General features: G+C 46.0%; 1 protein-coding gene across 1 annotated transcript; it reads left to right on the forward strand.

Moving 5' to 3' along the window:
- Positions 1 to 1,323: 1,323 nt before the first annotated feature.
- On the forward strand, positions 1,324 to 4,627 carry LOC121279163 (transmembrane protein 74). Its single transcript, XM_041190153.1, has one exon. It carries the CDS (start codon positions 1,349 to 1,351, stop codon positions 2,138 to 2,140), a length of 792 nt encoding a protein of 263 aa, XP_041046087.1. The 5' UTR covers positions 1,324 to 1,348; the 3' UTR covers positions 2,141 to 4,627.
- Positions 4,628 to 18,788: the final 14,161 nt, after the last annotated feature.

An 18,788-nucleotide genomic window follows, 5' to 3' on the forward strand; every position in this document is an offset into this window, starting at 1 on the left:
CTGCGAGTCCAGGATTGACACATCATCAGGTCCAGAATGTTAGCGGAGCAGCCGAGAGCGTGGAGGGTGCTGCTGATCAGCTACTGCTCCACTCCCAATTACACTGAGGACGGCAAGCCGGGAGCAAAATATCACACAAAAGGCTGGAGGAGGTATGTCAGGGGAAGAGCATTGCTGGCTCTGGTTGCATTCTCTTCGCTGGTGCGATTGCGAGATCGGTGCTAATTATTTTCAAAGATGTTTTCACTCTTTCCTGTTCTTCGGAGGCAGAGAGAGAAAGAGAGAAAGAGAGAGAGAGAGCTGAATAAATCCAGGCAGCGTGTCAGTAAACTACAAGATGTTTGTTTCTGGCAGGAGAGTTCTTGGCAGAGGCAGGTTGGGCGTTGGTTTGAACTTTATCGCCTTTGATTGGGTAACAATTCCATATATTTAAAAAAAAACATTTTGCTCTGTGTGGCAGGATGGGAAAAGTTTCAGCCCTTAATTTTCTGATGTATTTCTACATCTAAATTGCTTTGCTTCGAGGTTTAAAACCCAGCTCATTGCAAACACACGGTTTAAGAGGAGTGAGAGGGAGAACACCATCTGCTGCCCAGAACTAATTTGATTTCATGCTAATGGTTTCTATCCGCGGTTGTAAAGGATTTAAAGCGGACTGATCATGGGAATGAGGTTTCTCTTTTTTTTTTCAACCACGGCTGCGATCTTGATACAAGTTCGAATCCTGTTAAATCCAGAGCGTCCGCTGCCTCTTGTCCTTAGTGGCGATGGAGGCTTTAAATTAGCGAAGACTTAAACGTGCAGATAGTGCAACGTGGATTGACACACACTTTAAGTGAAGGATCTGTGTGAGTTTTCGATATTACCCGATTATTCTGATGAACTTGTCTTTTTTTTTTTAAATCAACAGATAGACGTGTCCAATCAGTTAATTCTCAATTTAACACCAGCCCTGCCGCTAACAGCTATTTCCCCACAGCCAGAGGGTTACTTGTGTTCGAGTGACAAGCGACAGGAGCAGAGAGAGAGATGGGGGAGGCATTGATTCTGACTTTGTGCTTCATGGAGACATTCTGGTGCTAACGGTCTCCCTGGAAGCCGGTGCTGCCTGAGGGTTAATTTTGCAGTCAGTCCCGTCCCGAACCGATGGAGGGCTGTGAGTCTCCCTGTATCGGTGCAGGCAGCTGCTTCCTATCAGAGATGCCTTAAAGGACACCCATTGCTTGGGGGGGGGGGGGGGGGCGCCGGAGGGACAGACCCACCCCCCCCCCCCCCCTCCACACACACACACACACACACCGCCACCCCCACCCACCCCGCCCCCCAACAACCAACCCCCATTTTTCAAATGGCTTCTGTGGAATTAGTTTTCTTGGACGAAGGGAAAAGTCAACCCTGTGCATGGAAAGAACTGGACTGGGGATTACACGCCTCCTTCCCGCAGATGCCGAGTTCAGCACCAGGGACAGCGCCCTTTGAGAGTTACAGCTTCAAACACGGGCGGCCCTGCGTGGGCGGGAAAGACATTAAGGTGTGTTGCGATCAGCGACTGGAGACATCTTTCGCACATGTTGATGAAAACGTCAACCTGCAACGGGCAAGCCCCGCGCTCTCCGACAAAAACTACACCATCCAGTCCCACCACGGCTCTTCCAGTGACATCAGACCCATCCCCGAAGGGCTGCAGGAACTCTCGCTAGAGCCTGATGATGACAGCTCATCCGGCAGCTCGGACACATCAGTGGATTACGGCTTCATCAGCGCTCTGCTCTTCCTGTTCAGTGGGATCACACTGGTCATCATCTCCTACCTGATCCCCCGCGACGTGACTGTGAATCCAGACAGTGTTTCAGCCCGGGAGATGGAGAGGCTTCAAAAGGAGAGCGCCCGGGTAGGTGCTCACCTGGACAGGTGTGTCATCGCTGGACTTGGACTCTTGACCCTGGGGGGAATACTCCTCTCCACTTTGTTAATGATATCAATCTGTAAAGGTGAATTATACAGGAGGCAGAGGTTTGCGGCTAGTGGAAGATCTGGCAAACTTTATGGGTCGTTTCGCTTTCGCCTGAAATCCCCAGGTCCCAACAGTTCCATCCAACTTTTCCCACTGGATGGAGAGGACTCGATAATTATCGATTAATGGTATTGTATGTTGTAATCTTCAAACATATTTAATTTATTCCTCACATAGGTTAATATTCTAAAACTTTCGACTGTGAAATAACCACAACACCCCACTCCTCTGGTCTTCTGTAAGGAAAAGTAGGAAAGACAAAACGAGTAGTCCTGAGCAAAGCTCATCGCATCCTCTCATCCAGATTGAGTGAATATCTCTAGACCATGTCACTATATCAATTTCTAAACTTTGAAATGATTCACAATCCAATGATCTGCTCCACTCCCAGCAGGTGTTGATGTTATTCTTGTTAGTTTATACTGTCTGGTCTGTTTTTAGGAAGACAGGAATAGGAGGCTATCCAATCCCTCAAGCCTCTTCCACCACTTAAATAGGCCATGGCTGATCTTTACCTCAACTCCATTACTGCCTTTGATCCCCATCTCTTCAAACCCTTCCCTGATATTAAAAAACTCCTCGCATTCTTGAAGAGTTCAGCTGACCCCCAGCATCCTAAGCCTTTTATGAGAGAGAGAGAGAGAGAGTTCCTGATTTCCATTGCTCTTTGTGTAAAAACGTGCTCCCTGATCTCAAACCCATATGGACCTAGCTCTAATTTGAAGGTTCTGTCCCATTGTGTCCTGGATTCCCCCATCAAAGGAAATAGTTTCTCTATATAAACCCTATCAAATCATTTACGAATTTCACCTCAATTAGATCATCCCCCAAATTTCTCATTAATTCTAAATTCAAATTTTGTAAGCCTTGCCTTTTTTTTAAAAAAAAGGAAAGGTTATTTCCTCTTGTTGTCATTTAGAATTTTTCATTTATTTGTGTTTTAAAGAAAATCAAAAATGTTTCATTCATCAAGTACATATAACTCTGGAAGAAAAAGGAAACGCTGAGAACACACAGCAGTTGAGGGGTGGAGAGAATCAATGAGTTATTTACTGTGGATCTCCCCAAACCCCCACACATTTACACACATTTAACTTTGGTGCCTTGGTCTAATCCAACTGAAAATCAATAATTCTCCAACATTTTATGAAATCTTGATTTATATAGAATAAAAGCCACATGATTACTTAGTGATAGTAAGCCATTTATTGGATAACTCTTTCAAACTCCTACATGCGATATGATGGGCCTGATGGCCACTTTCTGAGTTGTAAGATTCTATAATTCATTTAAAAAATTGTGAAGTCTGGTTTTCTGAGTGTAGTTTGTGCACCACTGATTTGAGCTATTCACAACCCCGCAAATGTCTGTAGTACCTCTGCTGAAATAGCTGCAGGTTAACCATTCCAATCCACCAGAATTGCAACTGATATTAAAAGGGATCTTGAATACATTTGATTGTGTTTTCTATACATATTTTACACCACTTACTCCAGAAAAGTCATTGCTAGTTGAGCAGGACTGTACCATCAGTGTGCCATTTTGTTCCTAAACTGTAATCATACATCACTGTTCTTTGTCACAACTAATATGCAAATAAATGTTATCTTAAACTTACAGTATATAGATTTGTTTTGAAAGATAAAATCCAATTGTTCTTAAAACACAAACCAGTGACTAGGGCTGTACATTTTTCATGGTCTTTAAATAATCAAAGAAGTCAAATTTCACTGGCAGTACACAGAATTCATCAAAAAATACAATGACAAAAATATGCCACTTGCAACAAGAAAAAACTTGTGCTAAATGTCTGTTGTGTCACTCCATTCTAGTTAGGTCATTCTCCAGCTGGTTTGGGTTACGCTCCATCTCATTGCCTCTTGTGTGTCCCACTAGCTAGAGACAATAATTGTAGAGTGAGGGCTTTGAGGACTTTGGGTGAGTCTTGTGTGGCTTCTTTTATGGAGAAACCTGGTTACCAACATTTGGCTCCCTAAAAGGAGAATTATTCAATAATAATTAAAAACAAAATTATGTAAGGAATCCTCAAAACATAATTCACAACATTTTCCTCCCTCTACTAAGTCTTGCTTCTTGAAGCTACTCCTCTTCCTATTTAACCACATTGTGTTCACTCTCCAATTCCTTGTACATTGTTTCTCCCCTACAGCTTGCAGCTAGTATCCTGCAGATTAGATCCTCACCCAGACATCTCAGCTCTTAGCTCAGCCTCTCAACTTTGATGTACAGGACCTCCGTCTTCTCTATTCCCATGTGCCTCTTCTGCCCTGGCGCTAAGCTCCTTCCATCAGAGGAGCTGCAACTGGACACTTACTCAACACTCCCTGGGCCCACATCTTCTTTCTTATGATGGAGATTGTTTGAGGAATGAAACAGATTTAAACCTGTTTGTGATTCCTGGTCTTTGTGTCTTGGTATCTGCATTGGCAGATTAACTATACAAGCCCCTTCCACTGACACTGAATCCATATAACCTGTGCAGGTTATGAACAATGATTAGCTCTACCAATTACATTACTGTATAAGTATTAAATTTATATTGACCTATTTAATGCAAGTATTTAATGCCTTATTCTAATGTATCATGTTTATTCTACTGATATGTTCAATTGTTTAACAAAGAAACAATTGGTTTAAAATAAAGTGCTCTTTCAATTGCATTCTAAGTGTTTTCAAAGTGTAAGTATCTTACTTTCACTAGCCCAGTATTCAAAATAATGCTGCTTCACTGCATAGTCAATATGCAGTAATTAGATTTCAGTAGGAATTCTATTTTTAATGTCACTGGTGTATAATCAGGCTAATGCATTCCTGCTTAAATCCTTCAGGCAAAAATTGTTAATAATAGGGAACTTACACTTCGTGACCTCAGAACATCTCAAAGCATTTTACAGCCAAAGAAGTATATTTAAAGTGTAGCCAGAGTTGTAATATAGGAAACACAGCAGCCAATTTTATCCCAGCAAGATCCCACAGACAACAATATGAACATTTCCTGGCTCTTCTTCAGTAGTACCACATGTCTACAAGAGAGAGCACACTAGGCCTTGGTCTAATTCCTCTTCTAAAGGCAACATTTCAGACAGCGTAGCACTCTCTCAGTACTGCATCAGGGATTGTCTGTCTAGATTAGGTGCTCAAGTCTCTGGAGTGGGACTTGAACCCACAGCATTCTGATTCAGAGGCAAGAGTGCCACTCACTGAACCATGGCTAATATTGTAATTTGTTTGCTGATGACTAGAATTTGAAAAAAAATGTTTTAAAACTGTTATTCTGAAGTATAAATTCCTACAAAGGTTGAGAATTAAGCTGCTAGATGGAGTTATAAAATGTGAATCAATTTACCCTGGTGTCCACTTGCTTAATAATAACATATGAAAACTGATTTTACATCGCTCTTTAATATTTCAAATTGAGATCACTACTTGTTTTAAATAGTCTACAAAACATTGTCTGAGAAACATCTGTCCACATTCAAGGGCAACATTGGTTTTAAAATTTACAACTTATTTTACAAAGTGCACATGAACAGATGAGATATTTTACTGTCTAATTTACAAGCACAAAGCTGTGTTCATGTGACGGATTGCCTTAACATCACATATGCGTAGTTTTATGATACGAACAGATGCTCAAGCCAAACTTTCTGTGGATAGTTTAATGGGAGATTCTGCCAGTCAGCATATTTTCATCACTTTGATATCCAAATTGCATTGTATAAAACTGTCGTCATAAATACTATATCAAATGGAATGACAGTCCCACCACATAGAATACTGCTCTTTTTACAGTGTAACAATCACACTGCTGTGTTTTTTTTTACTGAAATGATGTTGTCTACTGGTTAATTTATTAAGTTTAACCCTTGCACCAAAGCCCTGTCAGTTCCGTGAGTCTCTGACAAGAATAGAACTTTACTAGGGAATTGCTAGGAATGGCTTTATCACTTTAATATTGGCTATAAACTTGAAATATTCTCTCTGTTCCCTTTTTTAATTTTAACTTTCATTCCACTCTTTTTCTAACTGATGTACTCTCTAGCTTTCCTCCCTATTTTTAATAAGAATATTTTTTAATGGACTGCTTTTTTCATCTACTTCTTTGTTCAGGTTGTTCAGTTGGGATGTGAGAGCAACTTCCAAAATATTCATAGAATCATAAATAGTTAGAGTGCAGAAAGTGGCCATTCAGGCTGTTGAGTTTGTGCCAGTTCTCTGCAAGAGCAACTCAGCTAATTTCACTTCCTGTCCTTTCCCATTTAGCCCTGCACATTTCTCTCCTGTCAGGTGCTTATCCAATTCTATTTTAAAGACCTTGATTAAATCTGCTTCCATCACACTCGCGGGCAGTGCATTCCAGATCCTAACCACTCTCCGTGTAGAAAAGCTTTTCCTCATGTCACCCTTGGTTCTTTTGCAATTATTTTAAATTTGTGTGTCTGGATTCCTGCCCATTCTGCTATCGGGAACAATTTCTCCCTCTCCACTGCCCTTACCCTTCATGATTTAGAATACTTCTGGCAAATCTCTTCTCAACCTTTTCTTCTCTAAGGAGAACAGCCCCAGCTCCTCTAATCTATCCTTGTAACTGAAGTCCTTCATCCCTGGAACCATTCTCTTAAATCTTTTCTGTGCCCTTTCCAAAGCCACAACATTGTCACAGTTTTGGCTATACATGAGCTTCATGATCAGTTTCTTTCCATTGAAACAATATTGTGGGTCTGGTGTCACATGTAGGCCAGACCAGGTAAGGATGGCAGTTTTCCTTCCCTAAAGGAGATTAGCGAACCAGGTGGGTTTTTTTTTACAATGATCAATGAGTCACCATTACTGAAACAAGCTTTATATTCCAGGTTTATTAATTGAATTTAAGTTCCACCAGGTACCTTGGTGGGATTTGAACACATATCCCCAGAGCCTTAGCCTGGGCCTCTGGATTACTAGTCCAGTGACATTAGAACTGCATTCACCATCTTCAGTAGATGTGAAAGATTTCATGAGACTATTCAGGGAAGAGCAGAGGCGTTCTGCTAATGCTCTGCCCAACATTTATCCCTCAACCAATGCTACTAAAACACAGGTGACCTCGCCATTATTGCGTAATTGTTTGTGGGAGCTTGCTGTGCACAAATTGGCTGCAGATTTACCTAGATTACAACAGTGACATCATCTTTAAAAAAAAACAACAGGCTGTAAGACACTGCGGATGGCTTCAGGCTGTGAAAGATGCTAATAGTAATACAAGCCTGTCTTTTCTTTTAAGGTTTTGTATCTTATTGCTTACATAACAGGGTAATCAAGTAACTAAAATATATTAACTAATAACAAATGAGTTAATAGTTTCAGATTGTCTATTAGTTTGTGAAGCCCGTGGCTAAACTTTGGCAGAGATGGATAGGTAAGGATGACATACAGGGAATAATTTGTCTGCTTGAGTTTCAGTTCAGATTCTCCTGGGGAAGAATATTCCTGTCGGCGAGCGAGGTTGGGGCCTACTCACCGATGTGTAAAATGACGCCCGCTGACATGGGGCAGGTGTACCGGTGTCACCGCCCGTCATTTAGATTGTCAGTTTGGGGGTGCACAGCCACGTCAGCTGCACACCCACCGAACTGTCAAAGGCCTAGTAAAGCCATTAACAAAGTCATTAAAGCTGTTAAGAAAGCTGCCAGTCCAGCCTTAAGGTTGGCGAGGGGGCAGACGAAGAGCCCAGACGGCCTTCGTATTTTTCATGGAACCTCATCCACGGCCGGGATGAGGCTTCATGAAGGGTTTATAAATTAAATAAGATTTTTTGAAAAAAATTAATGGACATTATCAGCTCGTGTGACAGTTTCACTTGAAGGGACATGTCCCTAACATTTTTTATCACCTTTATTACATTTTTCAACCCCTAAACTAATCTCCCTGAGGCACCTCCATGCCCCGGGGAAATTTCTGTGCTATTTCACGTGCGTGCATGTAAGAACGCAGGTCCCGACTCAGGGAATCCCATCATCACAATCCCCCTCACCGGCACAGGGAGCGCTCAGTGCTTCCGGGTGTGCATCACACTGGGTGGGCCTTAATTGGCCTGCCCATGTAAAAAGGTGGCACGGTCCCAATTTGGAGGGGGGGGGGTGCAATCAGGTTCACACTCACTCCCGCCCAGCCCTGCACAAGCCCCCTCCCAACGGCGGGAAAATTTAGCCCCTGGACATTGGAAGATTCCAAAGATGGATCAAAGCTCCATCATCATAAGGTCACCAGGAGCGCCCATTTCCCCCATTAAAATCTTGGATACACTGCAGTGTTTGAAAACACAGGATCTGATTTTGCGATAGGAATAACAGCGAGTCTATCAGTGCTCAGCATTATTATGGAGTAAATCAGACAGCAACTTCCAGCATCGATACATGTGCAGTTAAACATGAAAATCCGGAAGTTGGTCATTTTGTCATGCACCTTCACAAGCTGCACTTCACTTCATCAAGAGGCTTGGCACTGATATCCATCAAAGGACTTGAAATTTCTGTACTTACCCACTAAACATGTCTGAAACCATTAACATTGGTGCATTCAGGTATAAGCAAACTTTTAACAGTGCAATAAATCTTAATTACTGACAAACAACCTCTCAGGCCCTGAAAATTACATTTCACAAGTGTGGAGTGTCAATCCAAACTCAGCACAACCAGTTGAACTTCATTCTGAATTAAAACTTAGTTCCAAGAGCCTCAACCTGCAGTGTGGGAGTCACAAATTGATACAGTGGATGGAAATGCTCTGGAAGGGCAGTCAAGGTCTATTTACGTGTCATAATCTTTAAGAATTTATTGTTGGAGAGTTTAAAAAATCTGTCTCTTACTCTCTTAATCCCATCTTTCTTTCCTCTCTTTATTTTACTTTCTGTATATGAGTTTATATTGAATTAAATATAATAATTCTAAACATGGTTTGGATTCTGCATGTCTCAGTGAGGATTCTACAATCTGATTGGTTGAAGAAACACTGTTGGTTACTCTGTTCATACGTCATAAATGCCCTGCAGAGAGTGCCATGCTGAAATAGCTCTCGAACAATCATAAGCTATCGCTCAAAAGCCCAGGAAAATTTTGTGGACAGCTGTAATGAAATGAATGATAAGGACCGTTCCATTGCTGCTAACTATAAAATCCGAGTTGTAGACACATTGTCCGCCCCCTGCACATCCTCCTCCAGGGGAGAAGCATCAGATACCAGGCTGCCAAGAAACTCTGTTGCACCCTTGCCATCGGGGTAGCAGAAAGCATCTTAACTACTGAGCCATCAATAGACTGCCAGAGAACACAGGAAGGTCTTTATAAGACACAAGAACAGAAAATGCTGGAAAAACTCAGCAGGTCTGGCAGCATCTGGTGGAGAGAGAAACAGAGTTAATGTTTCAAGTCCGTATGACTCTTCTTCAGAGCTACCAGAGCTCAGAGCTCTGAAGAAGGGTCATACCAACTAGAAACGCTAATTCTGTTTCTCTCTCCACAGAAGCTGTCAGACCTGCTGAGTTTTTCTGGTATTTTCTGTTTTTATTTCAGATTTCCAGCATCCGCAGTATTTGGCTTTTATCTTAAGGTCTTTATAAGGCTTGATCACTTGTTACTTCTCTGCAATGACAAGAATGCTTCTTTTAAATACTAACTTTTGGTGCTAAGATTTATGATACAGTTCCTATCACATCAATGGGATTAAAAATGATTGAATCACACTCAGAATCACAGACACACACATACAGAGATACACAGATACATACGCACAAACAGACACATACAGAGACTCACACAGAGGCACACGCAGAGGCACACACATGGACACACACAGAGACACAGACACACACACACACACACACACACACACACGGATACACTGACACAGAGGTTGCACATCACTGCTGTCAGTGGTTTGCAGCTGGTAAGTCAGAGCTGAATTGTCTTTGTGAGGATACCCACATCTGAAATTTTAGGCAGAAACATGAGTGGGTGGTGTTGACACAACTCTGAATTTGCATATCCTACCAATCTATTTTAACAATGAATGGGGAAGCTAAAAGCACAGCAGTGAGTCTGGTAGAATTGAAGGTGCAACTTATCCATGCACTGGCAATTTATATTCATCACATACACAAAAAAATAGGAAATCACAGAATCTCACAGCACAAAAGGAGGCCATTCAGCTCATTGTGCCTGTGCCAGCTCTTTGAAAGAGCTGTCCAATTAATCCTGCTTTTCCCCATAGCCCCGAAAGTTTCTCCTTTTCAAGTATTTATTCAATTCCCTTTTGCAAGTTCCTATTGAATCTGCTCTCATTGCCTTTTCAGGCAGCACCTTCCAGATCACAACAACTCGTTCCTGGGAAATATTATCTACATCTTTCCTCTGGCACTTTTGCCAATTATTTTAAATTTGTGTCCTCTGGTCACCAACTCTCCTTCCAGTGGAAACAGTTACTCCTTTTTCACTCTGCCTGGATGAGTGCAGCACCACCAACACACAAGAAGCTTGACACCAACCAGGACAAAGCAGCTGCTAAATCAACACCCTATCCACCACCGCAAACAGCTACTCTCTCTACCACCAACGCACAGTGGCAGCAGTTTACAAGATGCACTGCAGCAACTCACCAAGCCTCCTTCAACAGCACCTTCCAAACCCACGACCACTACCATCTAGAAGACACATGAGTAAATCACCTGGAAGTTCCCCTCTGAGTCACTCACCATCCTGACTTGGAAATATATCGGCCGTTCCTTCACTGTCACTGGGTCAAAATCCTGGAACTCCCTCCCTAATAGCACTGTTGGTGTACCTACACCACATGGACTGCAGCGGCTCAAGAAGGCAGCTCACCACCACTTTCTCAAGGGCAACTAGGAATGGGCAACAAATGCTGACCCAGCCAGTCATGCTACATCTCACGAATTAATAAAAAAAACTATCAAACCCCTCATAATTTAGAACAGCTCTATTAAATCTCCACTTAACCTCAACTCTAAGGAGAACAATCCCAGCTTCTCCAGTCTCTCCACATAATTGAAGTCTTTCACCCTTGGAACCATTCTAATAAATTTCCTCTGCATCTTCTCCAAAGCCTTCACATCCTTCCTAAACTGTGATGCCCAGAATTAAACACAATACTCCAGCTGAGGCCAAACCCAGTGATTTATAAAAGGTTTAGCATAAATGCCAGAATAAGTATTCCTGACACTCGAATCAGACAAAATAATTGACTAGATTTCTCCCTCTGAATGACCAGCACTGGTGGGGCAGAAATTTCCCCTCGTTGGGGGGTTTTTTGTCGGGGCAGGCGGCCATGAACCCGATAGGCACCCCCGATCAGGGATGCGCCGCCATTTTAAGTGGGCGGGCCAATTAAAGCCATCCCATCGTGACGCACACCCGTAAGCGCTGAGGGCTTCCTGTGTGGGCAGAGGGGGGCAGGAATTCTCTGAGTGGGTGCTCTGCCCGGACGTTCCTCAGGGAGATCAGTTTAAGGTTTTAAAATTTAAATAAAGGGAAAAAAAAACTTTTGAAACATATCCCCTCATGTGACAGTGTCACATGAGCTGGGACATGTCAGGGAATGTTTTCAAAATTTTTTATTTAATTTATAAACCCTTCATGGAGGCTCATCCCACCCGTGGATGAGGTTCCATGATAAATGTGAAGGCCACCTGCGTTCTTCACTCGCTCACCAACCTTAAGGTTGGACGGGCAGCCCGTTAATTACTTTAATTAGTCTTTAACAGGCCTTTGACAGTTCGGCAGACGTGTAGCCAACTCGGCTGCGATCCCACCGAACTGAGGATCAGAATGGCGCGTGGTAATGTCAGGAAGCACACCCGACATCACCGTGAGGCATTTAACGCGTTGGTGAGTGGGACCACACCACCCCCCACCCCACACACACACCCCCCCCACACACACACACCACCCCCACCCCCCCACCCCACACACCCCCCCCACACACACACCACCCCCACCCCCCCCACCCCACACCCGCCCCCACACACACACCACCCCCACCCCCCCACCCCACACACCCCCCTCCACCCCACTCCACACACCAGCCCCCCCCACCCCACACACACACCCCCCCCACCCCACACACACACCCCCCCACACACACACACCACCCCCCCACACACCAACCCCCACCACCCCACACACACCGCCCCCCCACACACACACCACCCCCACCCCCCCACCCCACACACACACCCCCCCACACACACACACCACCCCCCCACCCACCAACCCCCACCACCCCACACACACACCCCCCCACACACACACCACCCTCCACACCCCACCCCACACACACACCCCCCCACACACACACACCACCCCCCCACACACCAACCCCCACCACCCCACACACACACCCCCCCACACACACACACCACCCCCCCACACACCAACCCCCACCACCCCACACACACCGCCCCCCCACACACACACCACCCCCACCCCCCCCACCCCACACCCGCCCCCACACACACACCACCCCCACCCCCCCCACCCCACACATCCCCCTCCACCCCACTCCACACACCAGCCCCCCCCACCCCACACACACACCCCCCCACACACACACACCACCCCCCCACACACCAACCCCCACCACCCCACACACACACACCACCCCCCCACACACCAACCCCCACCACCCCACACACACACACCACCCCCCCACACACCAACCCCCACCACCCCACACACACCGCCCCCCCACACACACACCACCCCCACCCCCCCACCCCACACACCCCCCCCACACACACACCACCCCCACCCCCCCCACCCCACACACCCCCCCCACACACACACCACCCCCACCCCCCCACCCCACACACCCCCCCCACACACACACCACCCCCACCCCCCCCCACCCCACACACCCCCCTCCACCCCACTCCACACACCAGCCCCCCCCACCCCACACACACACCCCCCCACACACACACACCACCCCCCCACACACCAACCCCCACCACCCCACACACACACACCACCCCCCCACACACCAACCCCCACCACCCCACACACACCGCCCCCCCACACACACACCACCCCCACCCCCCCACCCCACACACCCCCCCCACACACACACCACCCCCACCCCCCCACCCCACACACCCCCCCCACACACACACCACCCCCACCCCCCCACCCCACACACCCCCCCCACACACACACCACCCCCACCCCCCCCACCCCACACCCGCCCCCACACACACACCACCCCCACCCCCCCCCACCCCACACATCCCCCTCCACCCCACTCCACACACCAGCCCCCCCCACCCCACACACACACCCCCCCCGCCTCCCCCCACACACACACACAACCCCCCCCGCCTCCCCCCACACACACCACCCTCCCCACCCCACCCCACACACCCACACATGCAGCCAGCCCCCCCAGCCCATTCGCCAACAGGAAAATGCTGCCTATGGAATCTATGTTCATGAAGATGGGTATTTAAGAAAAATATACCATTGACTGTAATAAATCTATTCATTCCTTCATTCTTAGAGATACTAAGCAGCTTGGAGTGGGAAAGAAATTAATAAACGGCTCCATTAATGTTTGATCTGAAATTGATTTGATGTCAAGTCTTTGGTCTGAGGTAGTTGTTTAACAGATAAGGTAATGTGCTGAGTAGCAGTATTCTGAATGGTATAAATGAAGCTGTTATCAGAAACATAACACAGGTACCTTACACAGCCTTCATTAACTTTTGACACAGCACAGCGTGGTCTCCGATTTAGTTAATCAACTTACCCCATACAACAGATGAAAACAAAACAAAAACCAATCAATTGTAAAATAATAGGAAAAGGCACCAACCAAGAATCAAACACAGCACGGCACTTGCAGAAAAATTTTGTCATGAAGTCATGGAGGCCAATGCCGAATAAAATAATTGCTCTGTAGTCGTGAATGAATTCTGGATTGTGTGAATCTTTAATGAAAGCCAATCTCACAACCCACCTCCCTGACAGCTGTGTTTAAGTGTGCTGCCCAGCATTCTGACTCACATTGAGCTGTGAGCTTTGAGGGTCTTCAGGCAGCCAAGGCACAACTGGCCTCAGTAGTCCTGGGCTGACAGTGGCATCTACCACCTTCATTCTGATCTCTCCCTTATGACCTGTGCTGGAAGATGTACATAGAATGTCAGTTAGAAGCCAGGATTAGGCTTGGGCGTGAAGACAACTATGGCTCAAGATGCATGGGTGAGCAGTGACCATTTCAGAGTGCAGTGAAAACAATCCAGCATGTGCTGAGCCTGTCCAGTGGTAACAGAGCAGAGGAAAAAGCCAGAGAGGAAAATGTTTAAAATTAAACCCATGACCAGTGTTTGCAGAAATTACAGAGGAGACATTTTAAAACAATCTGCATCATCTCAGATAAAACATAGAAAATAAAACATTTTGTGGAAGCTTTTTGCCTGGCCAATCAGCATTCTCTTCTCATACAGTATAAAGTGGTTGCTTCCCCTGACATCAGTATTCTTGACCAAACGCGGACTGGGTGACCACTTTGCAGAACACCTTCGGTCTATCCACAAGCATGACCCAGACCTCCCTGTCGCTTGCCATTTCAACACTCCACCCTGCTCTCATGCCCACATGTCCGTCCTTGGCCTGCTGCATTGTTTCAGTGAAGCTCAACACAAACTGGAGGAAGAGCACCTCATCTTCCGACTAGGAACTTTACAGCCTTCCAGACTGAATATTGAGTTCAACAATTTTAGATCATGAACTCTCTCCTCCATCCCCACCTCCTTTCCGATCCCCCCCTTTTTTTTCCAATAATTTATATGGATTTTTTTTTCCCACCTATTACCATTATTTTTAAATGTATTTTCACCCATTGTTTTATCTCTACCTTTTAGCCTATTTCGATCCCTTCCCCCCACCCCACCCCCACTAGGGCTATCTGTACCTTGCTTGTCCTGCTTTCTACCCTTAATTAGCACATTCCTTTAGATACTGTCACCACCTTCAACACCTCTTTGTCCTTTTGTCTGTGACATCTTTTGGTTATCTCCACCTATCACTGGCCCTCTAACCAGCTCTACCTATCCCACTCCCCTCTTAAACCAGTTTATATTTCACCTCTTTTCTATTTTAACTTAGATCTGTTGAATTCTCACGAGGACTCGAAACGTTAACTGTGTTCCTCTCCACAGATGCTGCCAGACCTGCTGAGTTTTTCCAGCTATTTTTATTTTTGTTTTGGCATTCTTGTGATTGTCCTGATGAGTGCAAGATGAAAAACTTCAACAAAATGCCTCCTTTCAGCAAAACTCAAGTTCTGCACTACCAAAGGACTGAGAGAATAAAACCATAAGTTATGGGACACAAACGGTAATTAGAACCATCGAATAATTTCAGCACAGAAGGAGGCCATTCGGCCCATCACATTTGTGCCATCTCTCTGTGGGCAGAGTCTTCTGAGTGTATCGGGAGCTTTTTCTGGGTTACAATCTCTCTCAAACTGTCAGGTTGCCTGCCTGAGACATCAGCCCAGAGTTGGTGGATTAATAGACCTCCAGTCCTTCATCCAATAAATGATAGCGGGCAGACCCAGAGGGCAGGCAGCTTTGGAAGGACAGGTGCTGCCACTGTTGGAAGGCGATAAGGAGGGAGCCTTTATCTTGAGACACTCACTCAAGAGGTATTGACTTTAATGGAATAAAGCCTGGCCGGAGCTGTCCCTAGGCTGCCCTGATTGACAGGTAACTCCCCTGCAGCAGCTGTGGCCCTTTGATGGCTGTAACTCTGGTGGGAGGGATGGTGAGAACAGGAGGCACCCGCCCACCCCAGGCCCCTGCTTCAGTGTAGGGCCCACCTGCCACTGGGAAGGTGCCAGTGGTACATCCAAACAGCCTGAGAATGGTCATTAATTATGCAGATCGCATACCTACCACTGCCGGGGGTGGGGCAGCAGAGGGGGGGGTGGGGCGGTGGGGTAGCCTCTGCCGGGGGTGGTGGTGGGGTAGCCTCTGCTGTGGGGGTGGGGTAGCCTCTGCCGGGGTGGGTGGAGTAGCCTCTGCCGGGGGGGGGGGTGGAGTAGCCTCTGCCGGGGTGGGGGTGGAGTAGCCTCTGCCGGGGTGGGGGTGGAGTAGCCTCTGCCGGGGGGGGTGGAGTAGTCTCTGCCGGGGCAGGTGTGGTAGCCTCTGCCGGGAGTGGTGGAGTAGCCTCTGCCGGGGGGGCGGTGGAGTAGCCTCTGCAGGGGGAGTGGGGGGCTGTGGGGTAGCTTCAGCCAGGGGAAGGGGTGGGGTAGCCTCTGCTGGAGGGTGGGGTAGCCTCTGCTGGACTGTTGATAGCTTTAAAATCAATAATTTTAGTGTGACTTCAGTATCTTGATGTCTGATCCAATACATTATTTAATACAGTAAACTAACATGGTCATAAACCATTTTGAACTAATCCAGGAGACATTTTAAAAACTAACTAGTTAACTGCATGATTGGAAACCAGCCAGGGATGATTGGACAAGTAGTGAGCCTTGATTGTGAGACAGTTGAAGAACAAGTAATTAATCAATAGATGTAATGGTAAAGGTAGGAAATATAACCTGTAACAGAAAGTATATAATGTTTTACCTTTCATAATGAACACTTGATTTTAAGTATACTAATTGAATCTTATGAGAGTACATTGTGAAATGTGTTTTTCAAACCAGTCTGGAAAGATAAGCCAAAGCCTTTGTGACCTTGGGAAGTTACATGAAGATGGATGAAGAATGAAGCATTATTCAAGTATAAAACAGTTTGAGTAGCCATTGTGTTACTGTATGGGAAGATGCTCACAAGTGTCAGGAGCCAATTATAAATCAGCAGACGATTAAGTTAACCAATTATTGTTCGACAGTTAGGCTAAGTTAAGATTAGGAATGTGAACTGAGGGTATGAAAGTTTTGGGAAACCATTTTGTTAGCTTGTTATCCACGTAATGAGTGACCAGAGGGGGATCCTCACTCCACGCCTTCTGCCTGATCACCCAAGGAAGCAGTGAGAAGTCTGTGCAGTTGTTAAGTTAAGCTTTTCCCTTTTACTGTTAATTGAAACCTTGTCTTCTATCTTTTTAACTTGTTACCTTTTGTTATGACCTATCCCCAGGCGAGGCCCCCCAAGTATGTTAAATTCCCGAACCGGACCCCAATTTTATTATTTTCCCAAGTGAGGAGGAACGAGTTGGCTCCCCGTCTTTATTCAACTCCCTCGGTTGGTCGCAACAAGGTTCATTTAAAAGGGATCTCTTCCCCCATGGATACCTTTTCCCAGTCCATATGTATTTATTTTTTGGAAGGAACCAATTTAACCAGGCTTTCTTGAGTCAAAGGAAGAGTGAGTTTTTTAGTTACCAAAACCCGAGAAAAATAATAAAAACACAACATACATACACAAAGGTTAGAAATTATAAGTTAAAAATCCAAATAAAAATTTAAAAATATACGAATCAGCCTTTGGCTTGTCCATGAGGCATAGATGGCGGTATGCTGCGGCTGTTAAGTTCAGTAATTCCAGTAGAGCTGACTTTGGTAGTTTCACAGTTGATTTGAGAACACTTGGTTCTGCAGGGTAACTGAAGAGGCTGTCCTGTTTCCTTTTGGATTGTGGCTTCTGCTGAGCCTTGCCTCAAGCAACAGAGAGAGAGAGAGAGAGAGACTGAGAGGGAGAAACTTTGCCTACAATGTTTCCTGTGTATTGCAGGAAAGGAAATAGTCATCCTGCATTCACGACAGAGCTAGTTACACATTCCGAGATATAAATCAACAGGAGATGGATTTTTGGATGTCTGCTGAGACATGCAAACCAGTCTTTCGTCTCCGCAACCCTAGGAGATTAAAGTTCAGTCTTTTGCATCTTTCCTATCTCCCTTTCAAGTTTCTCTGCTTGAAGAAGGCCATGAGACCTTTTCAGGTGCCACATTCCATGTTCTCTCAGGGCAGGTCTGTCACTGTAATCCTCATAGGAATTTTCCAAAAAGTGGTCGCTTTACATTATCAGCCATCTTTTGCTCAGTGTCCTTGCTGGTATTTCTTTAAAAACACTTAAAAAGTTCAATATGCCCGTAAGTAATTCGTGGCAGTATTGGCTTTTCATGACACTTTCTACCTTTTAATTGTCAACAGGTCTTTGGAATTTACCATCTGAAGTGTTCAGTCTTACCTGACGGTTAAGTTTAGTGTGAACCGATGATTTGTTACATAATTCACGATTGGGGATTTATTGCAAAGAAGTTGTACCCCATAAATCAAAATTGACAGTCGGACAGCCTCTGCTGGGAGGGCAGCCTCTGCCGGAGGTGTTGCCGGGTGGTTGGCTGTTGCCGGGGGTGTTGCTGGTTGGTAGCTGCTGCCGGGTGGTTGCCGGGTGGTTGGCTGTTGCCGGGGGTGTTGCCGGTGGGTAGCTGCTGCCGGGTGGTTGGCTGTTGCCGGGGGTGTTGCTGGTTGGTATCTGCTGCCGGGTGAGTTGCCGGGTGGTTGGCTGTTGCCGGGGGTGTTGCCGGTGGGTAGCTGCTGCCGGGTGGTTGGCTGTTGCCGGGGGTGTTGCCGGTGGGTAGCTGTTTCCGGGGGTGTTGCCGGTGGGTAGCTGTTTCCGGGGGTGTTGCTGGTGGGTAGCTGCTGCTGGGGGTGTTGCTGGTGGGTAGCTGCTGCTGGGGGTGTTGCCGGGCGGTAGCTGTTTCCGGGGGTGTTGCTGGTGGGTAGCTGTTTCCGGGGGTGTTGC

Source organism: Carcharodon carcharias, chromosome 6 (assembly GCF_017639515.1).
Source record: "Carcharodon carcharias isolate sCarCar2 chromosome 6, sCarCar2.pri, whole genome shotgun sequence".
NCBI classification, from domain to species: Eukaryota; Metazoa; Chordata; class Chondrichthyes; order Lamniformes; family Lamnidae; genus Carcharodon; species Carcharodon carcharias.